We start from the raw sequence: 15344 nt of genomic DNA, 5'->3' as shown, positions 1-15344 counted from the left end.
ATTCAGGACTGATCTCCTTTAGGATGGACTAGTTGGATCTCCTTACAGTCCAAGGGACTCTCAGAGTCTCCTCCAACACAACAGTTCAAAAGCATCAATTCTTCGGCACTCAGCTTTCTTTATGGTCCAACTCTCACATCCACACATGCCTAATGGAAAAACCACAGCTTTGACTAGACGTACCTTTGCTGGCAAAGTGATGTCTCTGCTTTTTAATGTATTGTCTAGGTTTGTCATAGCTTTTCTTTCAAGGAGCAAGCATCTTTATGAGACTGCTTGTCCCACTCGTTTTTCTCACGAGGAGTGTTGGTCCATTTACCACCCAAATGTTCACTGCGCTGAAACCAGACACTTCACGATAGGTGGGAGTCAAGTCTCCCCAGTTTTACCTATTTGGCCACTCCATGATCTGTGATTAACTTCAGAGTTTGAGAGTTCCAGAAAAATTTCTAGTATTCAAGACATATTAATAAATTTAGAGGTACAAGCTATTTTTCTCTTAAATGTAAGTTTTTAGCAAGAAAGTGATCCTCAACAGAGTTTGACTACAATTAAAAACAAAATGTAATACCATTGTTTCAGAATTTCGGTAGGTATTTTATAATGCTTGTAAACACGTTACTGGGCTACACAGGGTTTGAAAGTCTGAGAACGTACTTTTCTGGCCGGGAGAGCTGGGCAACCCCTCTGCAGACTGTCAACACAGGCCTCTGGGGGTTGGGGATGCAGGGGTCATCTTTCTCACCACCCCCACACGGCACCCCCACAGGGCTCTTGCACACAAACACTTCACACATGTTCACTAAGTTTAACTGGAGAAGTTACACCCAACACAGCATGAAAACTCTTGATACATTGTATGGATACATTGTATGGAATAATACAGTTACATAGTTTCAAAGTCAAGAAAAAACATTTTATTCAATGAGGTAGATAAAAATACTCAAAAATAAACTCAACAGTAAAGCATTCTCAGAAGTGTCCACATACCATGGATTTGTAATGTACTTTGAATTTATGCAATGTTGTTTTCATAATTCTTGGCTATTCAAGTGGTTTTCAATGTTTAGCATACTTAAGATTTTTATTTAGCCAAAGTAACCACTAAAAAGATGTAATGCAAAATAATTTATTTCTTAAATGCCTACATATTTACAATCATAAAAATTTTCATGCATTATAACGAGATACATGTTCACATTTATTAAAAATTTAAAATCTTAGGAAATCTATTTTAGCTACTTATGGAAAAATTAAAGGCTGATCAGAAACTGTCAAATTAGTATTATTAGCTGAAGATTTCACCATAATCCTGAACAGTATTTAGTCATGAATACCTTCACTTTACTTTTAAAGCCACAATTACAATTTTTAAGTTAAATTCTCATAGCGGGGCAGTAAGATTTCACTCCAAATCAGAGTCACATATGGAAAGGAGCTTTTAATTCGAGGTTTCATCATGGTCCATGGTATAAAGATATATTTTCATGAGGGTTACATGATGGATAGCCAACAGGGAAACGTGCTACCAGAGGAGAGCAGACTGACAACTAAGCATGCACGGCACCAACAGACTACTTTAGAACAAGCTGTGTCCTTGACTATTGCCAGCTTCTCTGTAACATTCAGGTTCTCAAAGGTCACTGAATTTTATAATTATCTCCAAACAATTTTCTTCATGGTCGTTTAAGCTTTGTCTAAACAGCTGGGTGTGTTGCCAAGCAACAACACCATCTCCTCTGCTTAATTCTGCTTCCAGGATAACTTCAGTGGCCCCAGAAAAATCGTGATAGGAGCGAAGAGTTTTATCTATTGGAGGAAAAAAAAAATTAACACTTTGCTTTTGATAAGAACACAGGGAATGCATTTTATATAACTACCTTATAGGTAAAAATCAACTCTTAAAAAAATAAATACAAATTATTCTTTATGGAGGAAATGTGTCCTCTGAAAAAGAAATGATTTTTCTCCTTCCATTTGTGCTTCACAATAAGAAACATAAGCCCTTTTATTATATGAGCTTAAACTACAGGTTTTAACTGAAACATTTTTTTTTTTTTTTTTTACTGTAATAGTATGAATGACTCCAGGGTAAGAAAAACCCTTAACTACATTTCAAATAAGTACAACTACTCTCCAGAGCATTAAGCACACCCTTCATGATTAGTTCCCCAGGCAGACGCTTACCGCCCGTCAGTGCCACTTGTGCAGTATCAGATCTCAGCTTCCACTGCACTGCTCCAGTCTCAAAGGTCTGACTACTTGTCCGAATGGAAATACTATCTACTTTTAGGCCAACTGACCCACATTCAAACTTCCAGGAAATGTAAGCATAAGATGATCCTTCCTTGCGGGCTAAATACACCTGTAAAGAGGGAGGGGGAAAAGGGGGCTGTCAGAAATAATCAACCAGTGTAACAGCACAGATCATCAAGAGTCTGTCACATGTGCTATGAACAACTGGTTATTAAAAACCTCATTTTTCCCCATTGCATGATGAATCTGGATGAAAATGAAGAGTCCTCTTAAATGCAATTATTCCTTAATTTATCTTCTTTTCTAAGCCTGGCTTTTCAGATAAGCTTTCCTAGAATGAGATGGGCCACACCCTATAAACCAAGAAATACCTCGGTCACTGCTAAAGTAATGGTCTGGTTAAAAAGGTCATGTCCATGCTCCTCTCGTGCCTCTCTGAACAGGATGCTCCCCGGGCCTCCACCATCAGCGCCCTGACCAACATCCCAGTGGAGGCATCCAGGGTCACCGAAGCCTCCAGTCTATCTGCTCTCACAGGTTCATCTACACTCTGCAAATGTTGGTACGAAAACGGATGTCCACTCACCCTGAGAATCTCTTTCATCATTTATGCCCAGTATCCAAATTCCCCACACAAAAATCTGGACATTATAAGTCTTGGAGGAAAAAAAAACCAAAAACCTCTTTCTTTAATTATATGGCACTTGTCAATATGGCCATGACTTTATTCTCATTTTTCTGCAACTGCCTAATTAACGCTTTTATTTATTTATTTTTTATTTTATTTTATTTTTTATTAGTTGGAGGCTAATTACTTCACAACATTTCAGTGGGTTTTGTCATACATTGACATGAATCAGCCATGGAGTTACATGTATTCCCCATCCCACTCCCCCCTCCCACCTCCCTCTCCACCCGATTCCTCTGGGTCTTCCCAGTGCACCAGGCCGGAGCACTTGTCTCATGCATCCCACCTGGGCTGGTGATCTGTTTCACCATAGATAATATACATGCTGTTCTTTCGAAACATCCCACCCTCACCTTCTCCCACAGAGTTCAAAAGTCTGTTCTGTACTTCTGTGTCTCTTTTTCTGTTTTGCATATAGGGTTATCATTACCATCTTTCTAAATTCCATATATATGTGTTAGTATGCTGTAATTAACGCTTTTAAAATGCCACTTCCTTCATGTCACTTGCCTGGTCTAGAACTCACAGCAAGTGCCTGCCTCTCACATTATAGTCAAACTCTTGGCTTTCATGCCAGAATTTCATCCCGCCTTGAACTGCCAACACTCTGTGACCCAAGTATAACTATTTCATTTCAGATGTACTTGTATTATGTAACTTAACCAAATCATAAACTCTCTGGGGCATAGGTTCTGGATTTACAGAGTTTAATAAACAGTATTTATTTGTACCAGAAACCTGCACAAACATGCACTCTTTCAGAAACATCTAATCTACTTCTCAGGGGCAAACAGCTGGAAGTACCACAAGAAACACAGCTGCCATCTAAGTCCGTACTATTCCAGTTTTCAGTCATCAAGTAAGAAGTCAATCACTGCCAGCACATTATCAATAATTCATTCTATTTGGCAACCTATAGTTTTCTTCCAGGTTAAATGTGTCAGCTAATTTGAGTTTTCAGAATCAGCGAGCTGGCGATGATAAAATCATTAAACAATCAGTCTCCAAGGAAAACCACGTAACCTTCTGAGACCAGAAACGCACACCCGCCTACCGCTGTTCTGCACAGCAGACCCGGGCGTGGGCGCTGCCGCCTGCCCGACTCCAGGACCTCGGCCTGAGGGTGGCCACCGCATCCCCCCTGCAGCTGTCTGCAGGGGAACTGGGCTCAGGGCTGCACCTGTGCTCCTGGGGGCCAGACGTTCACCTCTGCTGAACAACCGGGCCCCTATGGGTTATCCATGACTTAACTACTCCTCCAAAGCAGAGGTTAGTAAAGGGGGTCATCTGAAAAAAATGAGCCAAACAGACGGGTTACTAGAAGGTGGTGGAAAGAAATGAAAAGACTGGGGGAAAGTGATCTTACTTCTGTGTGTCTTCTACGTCCTGTGTGTTTTCAGAGCTCAGTAGCTTCAAATGCCCCCCATAAAAGTGTAGGCATATAAAACAGGATAGGCTGAAGTCAGGTTAACCTCAAATTTCAAGTTGCCCCCAAGACTGCCTTCATTGTATCAGGTGGGTCTGGGCCAGAACTGTTTTAACTGTCACAAAAGGTTTCTGATAGCTATTGAACCTGTCTGAGAATTGCTTTTTCTAAGACTCACATTTTGCAGTTCTAAAGGCATCAGTTTTTAATGACTCTAAAAAGTTAAAGGGTAAGACGGAATTCATCACTGAATTCTTAAATGCTTAAATAAACCTTTAAACACACTGTGAGCAAATAAAAGTTCCCTCAGGTTAAAGGAAGAGCAAATGGAGATAAAACAGGTCCTATTTCTATTGAAAATTCATGTCATCTTTTTTGCACAATATATTCTATCTGTAGCATTTTAGCCAACTTATTTAACTCAGCATTTTTAGAGGTGGTAGGATGTTACTATATACAGTATACTCAGTTTGGTAATTTGAAACCAAAAACAACAGGATTTATATAAACCTCCAATTGTGGTCCAGTCTATGTGTAAAACCAACAGAACTAGTAATTATAATTTATTTAGAAGAAAAAAAACACTTTATAACCTCTTAGTCAACTATTTGCTCTAAAGGGGAAAAAAAAAGCACTTTTGTAACTGCTGCCTGTTTCAGACTCCTGTCTGTGTGCTGGCCTTTTAAACTCACAGGTGGGGCCCCTGGCCCCGCTCCGGCACCTGTGAGGACAGAGCCACACGACCGCCTGCGAAGAGGGGCGAGATCGACGGCGTGGGGTCAAGCCGTGCTGCTCACGAGGCACCCTGACGGAACCAGTGACGGAAAGCTGTGACCACTGCTTTTAAGACCGAGAACAATGTGCATGCCAGCTTCCTCCTGTATCTCCCGTTCTTGTGAAGACCTTCACATGATGATTTTCTGATGACTACACGCCAGGCTGGTCAGCCCGCCGCTCCGGCTTCCTGGAGGTCTGGTGTGTACTGCTCTTGTTGGGAGTGGTTCTCTAGCATGCTCTTAAAAAATCAGCATTCTGCTGAGGCTGCTGAATGAGCTCTAATTGAGTTCACCGTGCAGTCAGTCATGCCTGCATCTCCAGCAGAGCAGCTGTATTTCAAGTCTTCCTCCAATGCTAGTACAATGCCCTTGCTCAGCAATCTTAATCCTGGTTATTCCGTTTTCTCGCTGAGGTCCGTCATGAACACTGTCAGTTCCCACTGTCTAGTCCACGCTTCCCGTGCTTCCACGCGTAGCCTCTGGATGGCCAGTGTGACGATGGGCTTCCCTCGCCTGAACGCCTGCGTGGTTTCCTACTGCATGACTGCAAGGCCACCCAAGCCCCTGGGGCCTGACCCGCTCACCCCTGCAGCCTCACTTCCCCACATTCCCGACGCCTCCCTCTTCTCTGAACCTGCCAGCTGTCTCTCAGGTCGGTGCGTGCATTGCATACAGTTTCTCACGCCGCACTCTGAGAGGCTCCTCGTCCGCCGCCTCCAAGGCCGACGCAGACCGCCCTTCCCCTGCCAGGCCCTCCGGGACCTGGCGGCTCCGCCGTCTCACAGAGTGCTTCCCTCACTCGTCTTGGCAGCTGCTCCCCGTGTCTTCCTCTGGCACAAGCAGACCCTCGCTGCAGGTCTGCCTCGAAATTCAACACTAATCCTAAATGCTGAGCAGTGTCCGATTCTGAACGACTGCATCAATTCCTGGCATCATGTCCTGCATCAAAAAGTGCTAACATGACTCTAGTGGCAAAGAGAATAAAGCTGTTCAAAAATACAGAGCATCTAGGAACAATTAAAAAGTGCCCTTAAAAAGTGAACTCTTCAGTAAACTCTAGCTTTTTATGTTCCTTTCAAATCCAGACATCGCTGAACGGTATACTTGTAAGCAGTAAAATTTAGCGAGTCTCTGTGCTCCCGGGAGAGGGTAAGGTCTTTTCTCAACACCCACAGACGGGCTGCCGTGCCCTGCTGCGGCCCCGCGAGGAGACTGCGAGGGAGGGTGTGGGGGAGACGGGTCCTGTGTCTGGTGCAGTCAGAGTCCCCAATGGGGAACCTGGGACAGAGCGAAAACACTGGTGCAGGTGGAAAACCCATGCTTTTAATGGCAACGTATTCCTTCTGAGTTACGTTTCTACAAGTACAGTTAAATTCTAGCATTTTTCATTTAGAACTGGAAATGTATTCATTCAGCTTAAAAAAAAAAACAAAACACAGGGCCCCTTGTAAAAGCATATGAAGGCATACATTTAAGTAGGCGTGTCTGCAGGTAATGGCCTTCACATCTCATTTACCTTACTCAGAAGCTTTCTCACACAACACACCCGCCCGGTCTGTGAGATCAACTCAGAGGTCTAGAAGCACCTGCCACTCCTGTCTAACCACACCTCTCCTTTCAGCGCCGGGCTCCACGGAGCGCTCTCTGCCTGGCTCCCGCAACCAGGGCGTGTCTCCCTCCGGGAGTTTCCATGCCAGTATGCTCATGTCCATGCGGACACAGCGGGCCCTTGGCCCTCACGTGCAGGTGGACGACTGCAGGTCAGGACCAAGAGCCTGCAGCAGACCACCTCTGCTCCCCGCACAGCGGTTCCTCCGGCACGCTGGGCTCGCGGCGGGAGCCAGCACAGACAAGCCCTTGGTAAGAGCCACGTCTGTCCCTTCCTGCTTTCTGTTCAGAGCAATCCCGCAACTGAGAAGCATCTTCTAGGAGTCCATCCTTGCTCATCAACTAGACAATTACAGATACACACGTCTGGAAACTTTACATCTTGTTTTATCTCTCATGTCCTTCTCTAACTAAAGAAGTAAATTCCTACATCTACAATCTCAGTAAGCCTACAAATCATTTTTAGCTTATTACAAAAAGATGGTCCAAATGCGCACCAAGACAAGTTTAGGGGACAAACTTGTGGGGAAAAAGAGAAGGAAGCAGGGACCTTATCGGTGTGCGCCCTGTGCACGCTGGGCAACGCCTAGCCTTACAAGGATAAGCACGGTGCAGATGCTCAGCAACACCAGCAGCTGCTCATCCGTGACTCTCCCGCTACATCCACTCGAGTGTCTCACAAGTGCACAGCTTCGCACCCCCCACTTGGCAAGTTAAAGAGGCGCGTAAGCTCGTTCACTCCCATGAAGTCTGTCAGTAACAGGGTCGGATCTAGCGAGGGCATGTGGGTAGCTCTGCGTTTATTTTTGGTGAGTTTTTCTAAGGGAGAGGGTAGTTTAAAAGCAAAGCCTCTTACTTATTACAGACAACATATGAAAACAATGTACAAGCTGGTATAATGAACTACCATGGTCCCAGCATCCGTTTCTTCCATTATTTTAGAGGAAACAGAGAAGAAATAAACCAATCTTGCTGCTCAACCAGCCACAATCCATTGAGATGGAAGCATGTCCAATGGTTAGCTCTTGGGACGCTGAACTAAATGTTATGGTATCTAGTAGCTTGCTTTTTTAGCAGGCAATCAATACATATCCACAAAGGAAATGGGTAATAATATACTCCATATATTCATGCAAAAACTAGTTACATGGTTGCTCATACACTTGATTTTTTTCCATGAAAGAATTAAATTCAGCCTCTTTGATGAAAACGGGTACATTCTTGATACAAACACACGAATTTCTACTGGACTTTTCATTAAACACTGGGAGCAGGATCTTCTTTTACAAGTTTAAGGATAACTAGGCGTAATTCTCATATCAGTTTGTACATTAAGACCAGGTGAAAAATGAAGCCAATCTCTATTTGTTTAAAGAATGACTAAGATTTTAAACAGTTTCATGCATTACGTTACCATGTTCCAGTCTGTTTCAACTTTTCTGAATATGGATTCCATTCTCCATACACCATTCTCCCATCCAGAAATGGTTTGGTTATTACTTGAAACTCGGACGTAATAATTTTTTACAATATTATAGCAAAGGTGGAGCTGTTTAGAAATCTTCTCATTTTCAGAGGGGATGAACAGGGTTTCTTTACTCTTGGAAAAAAAAGAAGAATTAGTTTTTCAACATAATAGAAGACAGGTGCACAAAGAGGTACTGCTGTGGAGAGGGGTTAAGTGATCCCTTCAACAGGAAAGTGTAGTGGCGCCGTTGGGAAATTTGGAAATTCTCTTACAGGTTAAACATCATCAGTGTGGTGCTGACATAGCAAGAGACATTACTAAGCAGAAAACAAGAAACATAAACTGCAGCTGTGACTTACACTTTGGGGACTGTGTGTCAACATGAATTCACTCCCACCACCGTCACCACCTTTTAACTGGACACAGCAGTCGTCTCCTACAGCTGAGTCCTAGCTTTCAACTCAACCTCTCCACACAGATCAAGACGACTGTTAAGGACGTAAATTGGCACACATCACTTACTTGCCAAAACTCGCTGCACCGACCTCCTGCTAGAGACCCTAAGCCCCTACAAAGGTGGCCAGGGCTGCACACGGCTCCATCTCCTCGACCTCTCCTACCAGACCCCAGGCTCCTCTTCCCTGCTGCCTCCACGGCCCCCCACCATTTCCCCTCCTTCTTTAGCTCCTTACAAAGCCAGCTTTCTGCCTCAGAGCCCTGACATGTGCATCTGGAAGGCTGTGCTTGCTACTCTCCAGCTACATGACTCTTTCTCCCGCTCCAGGCCACAGCCGAAAGTCATTTCATCAGTGTCCTTTCCTGATGCTAGAAGTGAGGACAGGATAGCTGGAAATGATTGTCTGCACGGGTGAAATTACTACAAAATCTCATGTTTTACCTTAAAATTGCAAGCAATTTTGCATTCTCTTACAAAATAAATTGTTTCTTTTAATGTAAAATAGTTGCCTAAATCCCTGAAGTCACTGAGTGCATTTACCCTGCATTTGCATGGCACCGACACCACGTCCCCTGCCCCCACACAGGAGCAGAGGCGCCTGCGGGTCAGCTCAGTCCTTCTCGGGGGTGGGGGTGGGGGTGGGGAGGCGCCCCAAGCACTGCAGCCTGTGTGGCGGCCTCTCTGGTCTCACCCTCAAGAGGCCAGTGGGACCACCCATCCCAGTTCTGACACCAGAAATGTCCCCAGACACCGCCAAATGTCTCCTGGAAGGCAACATCACCCACTGCTGAGAACCACTGCTCTAGTCTGTATCAATGTCTTGCTTTAACGAATCATTTACTAATCAATTATGACAGCAGGTAATGCTTTTTTTTTTTTTGGTTAAACACTGGGTACCAGGTATTAACCAACGTGAAAACTTCAAATGTACAAGAATTAGTAAGTAGAATATAAAATATCTTAGAAACAGAAAGTATTTACAAATGTATAAATAAGAAGATAATTCCCTAGAACCTGTAATTATTACTGCCACAAGGATAACGTAAAAAAATAAAATCAGTTTATTATTTTTAGAAGGTGATTTTCTAAATATGAATTAGTATACTAGCAGGTAACAATACTTTCCCATTCTTCTCTTCTTTATCAAAGACATTTCACTATCAAAGATATTTCAGAGTACTGCCATAAACCAGATGGAACTAAAATTTTTAAGTATCATTATCTACTATTTTACCAAAGGATAATTAATTACAAAGGGAAAAGAAAAATATGTATGTTACTGAATATATCATTTATAACATTAATATTTCATTAATGCTTTAAAATTTAAGGTTAAGACAAAACTCTTTCTGAAAACATCACCAATGTTTCCTTCTTTGTCCTGCTGATTTCAAGATATATAGTTCCCTAATTTTTAGGACTGACTTTTAAAATAAACATCTATTTCAAAAGAGAAAAATGACTTTTAAAATTCACAGCTCTAAAATGATCTCCATAATTGAGAAATTTAAAAATTTTTCAAAAGGGAAAACAATCTGGGCATATAGCCCAATTCCTATTTTTAAAGTTTAATTAACTTATATGCCATGCAAGAGGAAGCACACTCATCCATGAAAAGAAAAAGAAATGAAGACCTAAATCCCCACATTTTAAACTGAACACAGCTGTGAACGACACTGGCTCTGCTCACACGGGCTTCGTTTAGATTCCCACTTGTAATGTGCACTCATCAGCAGCGACTGGAGTTACCTGCTGAACTCAGACCGTTATTCCATGGCGGAACCACCACTGCTAACTGCCTGCTAAGTATGATGAGGTAAATTTAAAAGTAAACAATGTTGACTAGGGATAATTCACCACTCTTCCTTTATTAGAGAAATGAGGTGTAATAATGGCAAATTTGGAAAAAGTAGATATAAAGCTTTGGTTATTTTCCTTTCAAGCATTTTTCATGACTTATCTTCTTAGGTGTTTATAATAAATGCTTTCTAGTGAGTCAACTTTAAGCTCCCTAAGGGCAAAGAACTTTCTTAATGTCCATTACAGAGCACAATGCCTTCAGCAAGCCTCTAACTCTAGGAATTATATTCCCATTGTTCATCACTTAATTTTGAGAGATTAACTGATAACATTTTCAGAAAGTCTGACTATGTAATAGTACTCACACTAACAATAATTTCTAGCCAAAACTAGATGTGTTCAAGAATATAATAAGAAATGAACACTTTCACTAGCGGAATGGCCCAGATTTCTATTACGTTCCCCATTGTACTTAAAAAAGTTTTCACAGCACTGAACAGGACTTCACAAAAGATGATATCTGAAAGTTTAAAGACAGACATTCAATGTCATTATCCAGCATCAAAATGCAAATTTTAAAACGGGGGAAAAAATATATATGTAAAACTGAATCACTCTGTTGTAAACCTGAAACTAACACAACACTGTAAATCAACTGACCTTCGATAAAAAATAAATTATAAAAATCAAACGACAGGGCTTCCCTTGTGGTCCAGTGGTTAGAACCCACCTTGCAATACAGGGGACACTGGCTCCCTCCTGGGTCTAGGAAGACCCCACACGCTGCGGGACAGTATGCCCGTGCACCCCAGCGCCGGGGCATACGGGCCCCAGAGCCGGTGCCCTGCAGCAAGAGAAGCCACCGCAGCGAGGAGGCCGCTCGGCACAGCCAGAGAGCGCCCAGGCACAGCGAGGAGCCTGCACACCTCAGCCACAGAGCAGCCCCCGTGCGGCACAGCGACGAGGAGCACAGGCAGAAACAGGTAACATTAAAGAACAGAAAGCCAGCACAATTTCCAGAGAAAATTAATTTCTTATGGAAAAAAATCACAGTATAATACTATATACCACTACAAATGCGAACATGAAAAAGACAGGGAACCACAGGTAAAGACGTGGAAAAATCTCACTTATTGCTGGGCAGAGTGTGAAGCGGTTTGGAAGCAGCTGGTCCTCACACTCTGACCCGGCTCTTCTGCCGCAGGTGTGCACCCACCTGAGCGTGCACAACGCTCACTGAAGACACGTCTGCATGTGTTCACAGCAGCAACACTTAAAACTGCAGGGTGGCTGACTGACAACACTGCGTTGATTTCAGCTGTATTGCAAAGTGGTTCAGCTACACATATACAGGGCTTCCGAGGCGGCTCAGTGGGCGAACAATCTGTCTACAATGCAGGAAACGCAGAAGCTGTAGGTTGATCCCTGGGTGGGGAAGACCCTCTGGAGGAGGGCATGGCAGCCCACTCCAGCGTCCTGCCTGGGAAATCCCATGGACAGAGGAGCCTGGTGGGCTCCAGTCCCTGGGTCACAAAGAGTCAGCCACGACTGAAGCCACTGAGCCCAGCACATACAGAAACACAAACGGTACCTGTTTCCAGAGGATCTCCCTGTAGATTATCACGGGACACTGCGTTCTCTGTGCTGCGTGCTTGTTTTATAACGGGCAGTGTGCGCCTCCCAGTCTCCTAACTCACCCCTCACCCCTCTCCCCTCTCCCCTCTGACCACTCATACGGCGCTTTTCTGTGTCTGCAAAGTATGCTTCTATTTTGTAAACAGATTCATTTGTACTATTTTTCAGATACCACATATAAGTGACATCATATAATATCTGTCTTTGACTTACTTAGTATGACAGTCTGTATATCCATCCATTGTTGCTGCAAATGGCACTAGTTCATTATTTTTTAATGGCTGAATACTATTCCATTGTATAACAACACAACTTCTTTATCCATTCATCTGTTGATGGACACTTACGCTGCTTCCATATCTTGGGTATTATTGTCAACAGCACAGTAGCACAATTTTAAACCAAAATTGAGAAACAACCTAAATACCCTATAGTGATGTGGATAAATTATAGAATATCCACACAGTGGAATATTATACAGCAATGACAATAAATGTACTATAAATATGCAGCAACAACTATGAATCTCACTAAATAATGTTAAGAGAAAGAAACTGTCCACAAAAGAGTGCACCCTGTATGATTCCATTTACATAAAGCAGAATAACAGGCAAAACTAGTCTGTGATGTTAGATACAAGGATAAAGGTCACATTTAGAGGTGAAAGGTGGTGACTGGTCGTCTATTTCTCATTCTGGTTAGTGGTCATGTGTTTAACACTTTGTGAAAATCTGTTAAGCTGTGCACTTATAATTCATGCATTTTCATATACTTTAGTAAAAGTTATAACTGCACTAGAAATTTACATAAAGTAACAATACAAAAGTCCCATTTTAACTGCTTTGCTAACTCCTGTGTGCAATTATACTGTGTCAATCCACTATTGGCTCTCTTCAAATGTTTACACTTTGTAACAATTACTCTGCAAATTTCATTGAAAGGTAGTGGTCAGTGGGTTTGCTGCATGAAAAGTGTACAGGACAGGAAGTGGGAAAGTGAGGTCGTCATCAGGTTGCAATGAAGCAAATACCTCTGGACCCGCTTCACCTCGGGCGACTCTCCAGGCCAGGGACCCAGACGTCCTTCCTCCGAGTTCTCCAGGCTTAGGGTTTTTGGGAGATATAAATTCAACAAGTTCCACAATGATCCTCTGAAGAAGTTCTTTCCTTCTGTTTTCTGACAAAGATACTTGCCTCTGTAATTCAGGTTTAAAAACAAAAAAGTCACTAAAGATTAAGAAAATGCAGGGGTCCATCTGTAAGCATGACTATAATTAACACATTTGTATTTTAACAATGTCCAACTAACCAACTTTATTTTCATACATACAACTATTTGGAAAATAAAAACGACACTGTGGAAAGTTAAAATGATTTTGTAACTTTCATGTTGAGAAACCATTTAGCACCCATATCCAGTTTTCCACACCCTTTGCGTATGTGTGCATGTGTGTGCTCGGTCACGTCTGACTCTTTGTGACCTCATAGACTGGAGCCCACCAGGATCCTCCGTCCAAAGCATTTCCTAGGCAAGAACACTAGAGCGAGTTGCCATTTCCTGCTCCAGGGCATCTTTCTGATCCAGGGATTGAACCCATGGTCTCTTGCATCTCCTGCACTGGCAAGTGGATTCTTTACCACTGCGCCACCTGGGAAGCCCTTCCATGTCTTCTATTGGCCCAGATTTTAAACAGAGGCAGAAGGTTCTGTTTCTGAGTAACACCAGCTATCCTGCTGAGAAGATGAGGAAAGCAGGAGACCACACACACATTACACCTGCTTGAATGCAACAAAAAGCTACCACGGTTGCCCAAGGGACGAAGCAAACTGAGGCCAACTGAACTCCCTGCCAGGCACCTGCCGCCTACCAAGCGGCACGGGGAGCCACGCTCCCAGAGGCGGGTGGGCTGAGACGCCGGGCACGGACACAGCAGCGCTGCCAGCGCTGGGAGCCGGCCCCCGAGTCCAGGCCCTCCCCGGGCTCCAGCAAACACTCCAAGGATTCAGCTGAGGCCCTCAGAAAGGCTGCACACTAGGGGCATGGCAGAAGTCCAAGTAGGAGGAGACTCACCTTGGCTCTCAACCACTGTAAGGTGATCTGCCTGTTCTAACTGCCTGCCAGATGCAAACTTAGTTGTTTTTCAAATCATGAAAAATACTAATAATATACAAATATACAGTAAAAAAAATTTCAGTACACAAAAGGAGTATAAAATCAAAGCTGAAACTTCCCTCTTGGACCCCTAGTTCTCCTCAAAAATAAGCATAGTTAATAATTTCCTGTGCCTTCTTTCAGAAATTTCTCCATGTAGATACATGTAAGGATAATCGCATGTAATAATATTCAAGTGACACTTAGAAAAATAAGGCGCTATATATATATATATATATATTTCTTTTAAACAGGAGGATTGGTAAAGACTTTTACTTATTTGGTCGCCCCTGGCAGCATGTGGGATCTCAGCTCCCTGACCAGGGAACATGGGCATTGAGGCTGTGCCCTCTGCATTAGCAGAGTCTTCAACCACTGGACCTCCAGGGACATCCAAGGCAAAATATTTTTTATGTCAAGTATTACATATATTGAATTGATTTTTTTTTTTCCACTTTGAGATGTGACAATTTAAGGCAAAAAAACACAAAACACACAAACAAAAAAAACACCCACCCACAATATTTAAAATGAGTCCTCAAAATGTTTAATGAAAAAAGACATTTAACATATTTAAATATTTTTGTTTGCATACTACTTAAAGAACTGCAATGGGTTAAAAAATGGCTATTCTTGATTATATAAAAAATTTCAAATGTCCTCTCAAAAATGACAAACACCCATCACATACCTGCTTATTAAGTCCATTAATAGTTTCTCTAAGTAATTCCTCTTTAATTTCAGTTCTTCTAGAGATTACCTCTTCATGTTTACAAGAATATCGCCAAGTGACATCAACCACCTCGAATTACAAGACACAAATATTTAACAAGATTACAACCATCAACATTAATTTGCTAAACACCTAGAATGCATGTAATTCTTAAATAGAAATTTTTAAATGCTAATCTTTTCATTAAAATTTTTGAATCTGTAGAAAAAATCAAACATGCTTTTTACTCATATTCTAACTGGTACACATCCAAGGAAGACTGATTAGGAGATAAAATTTTCCCAACAATTAGCTATCAGAATTTATCTACAAAGCTGATCTCATAAAATTCAAAAAATAAAACTCC

At 42.4% G+C, this 15344-nt stretch overlaps 1 protein-coding gene across 2 annotated transcripts in view; it reads right to left on the bottom strand.

The window, feature by feature from the left end:
- Nucleotides 1–894: 894 nt before the first annotated feature.
- Nucleotides 895–15344, bottom strand: part of NGLY1 (N-glycanase 1) — a 57827-nt gene continuing 43377 nt past the window's right edge. The window contains exons 8-12 of one of the 2 annotated variants that reach the window (XM_061134853.1): nucleotides 14957–15067; nucleotides 13145–13309; nucleotides 8169–8354; nucleotides 2188–2365; nucleotides 895–1809 (exon numbers count right to left, since the gene is read on the bottom strand). In XM_061134853.1, coding sequence (XP_060990836.1) covers nucleotides 1634–1809; nucleotides 2188–2365; nucleotides 8169–8354; nucleotides 13145–13309; nucleotides 14957–15067 — 816 coding nt within the window. In that variant the 3' untranslated portion in view covers nucleotides 895–1633. The remainder of the gene's footprint in view (nucleotides 1810–2187; nucleotides 2366–8168; nucleotides 8355–13144; nucleotides 13310–14956; nucleotides 15068–15344) is intronic. The other variant, XM_061134854.1, reaches the window with a different exon arrangement.

Source organism: Dama dama, chromosome 32, assembly GCF_033118175.1.
Source record: "Dama dama isolate Ldn47 chromosome 32, ASM3311817v1, whole genome shotgun sequence".
Taxonomy (NCBI): domain Eukaryota; kingdom Metazoa; phylum Chordata; class Mammalia; order Artiodactyla; family Cervidae; genus Dama; species Dama dama.
This window is presented reverse-complemented; position numbering and strand designations above follow the sequence as displayed.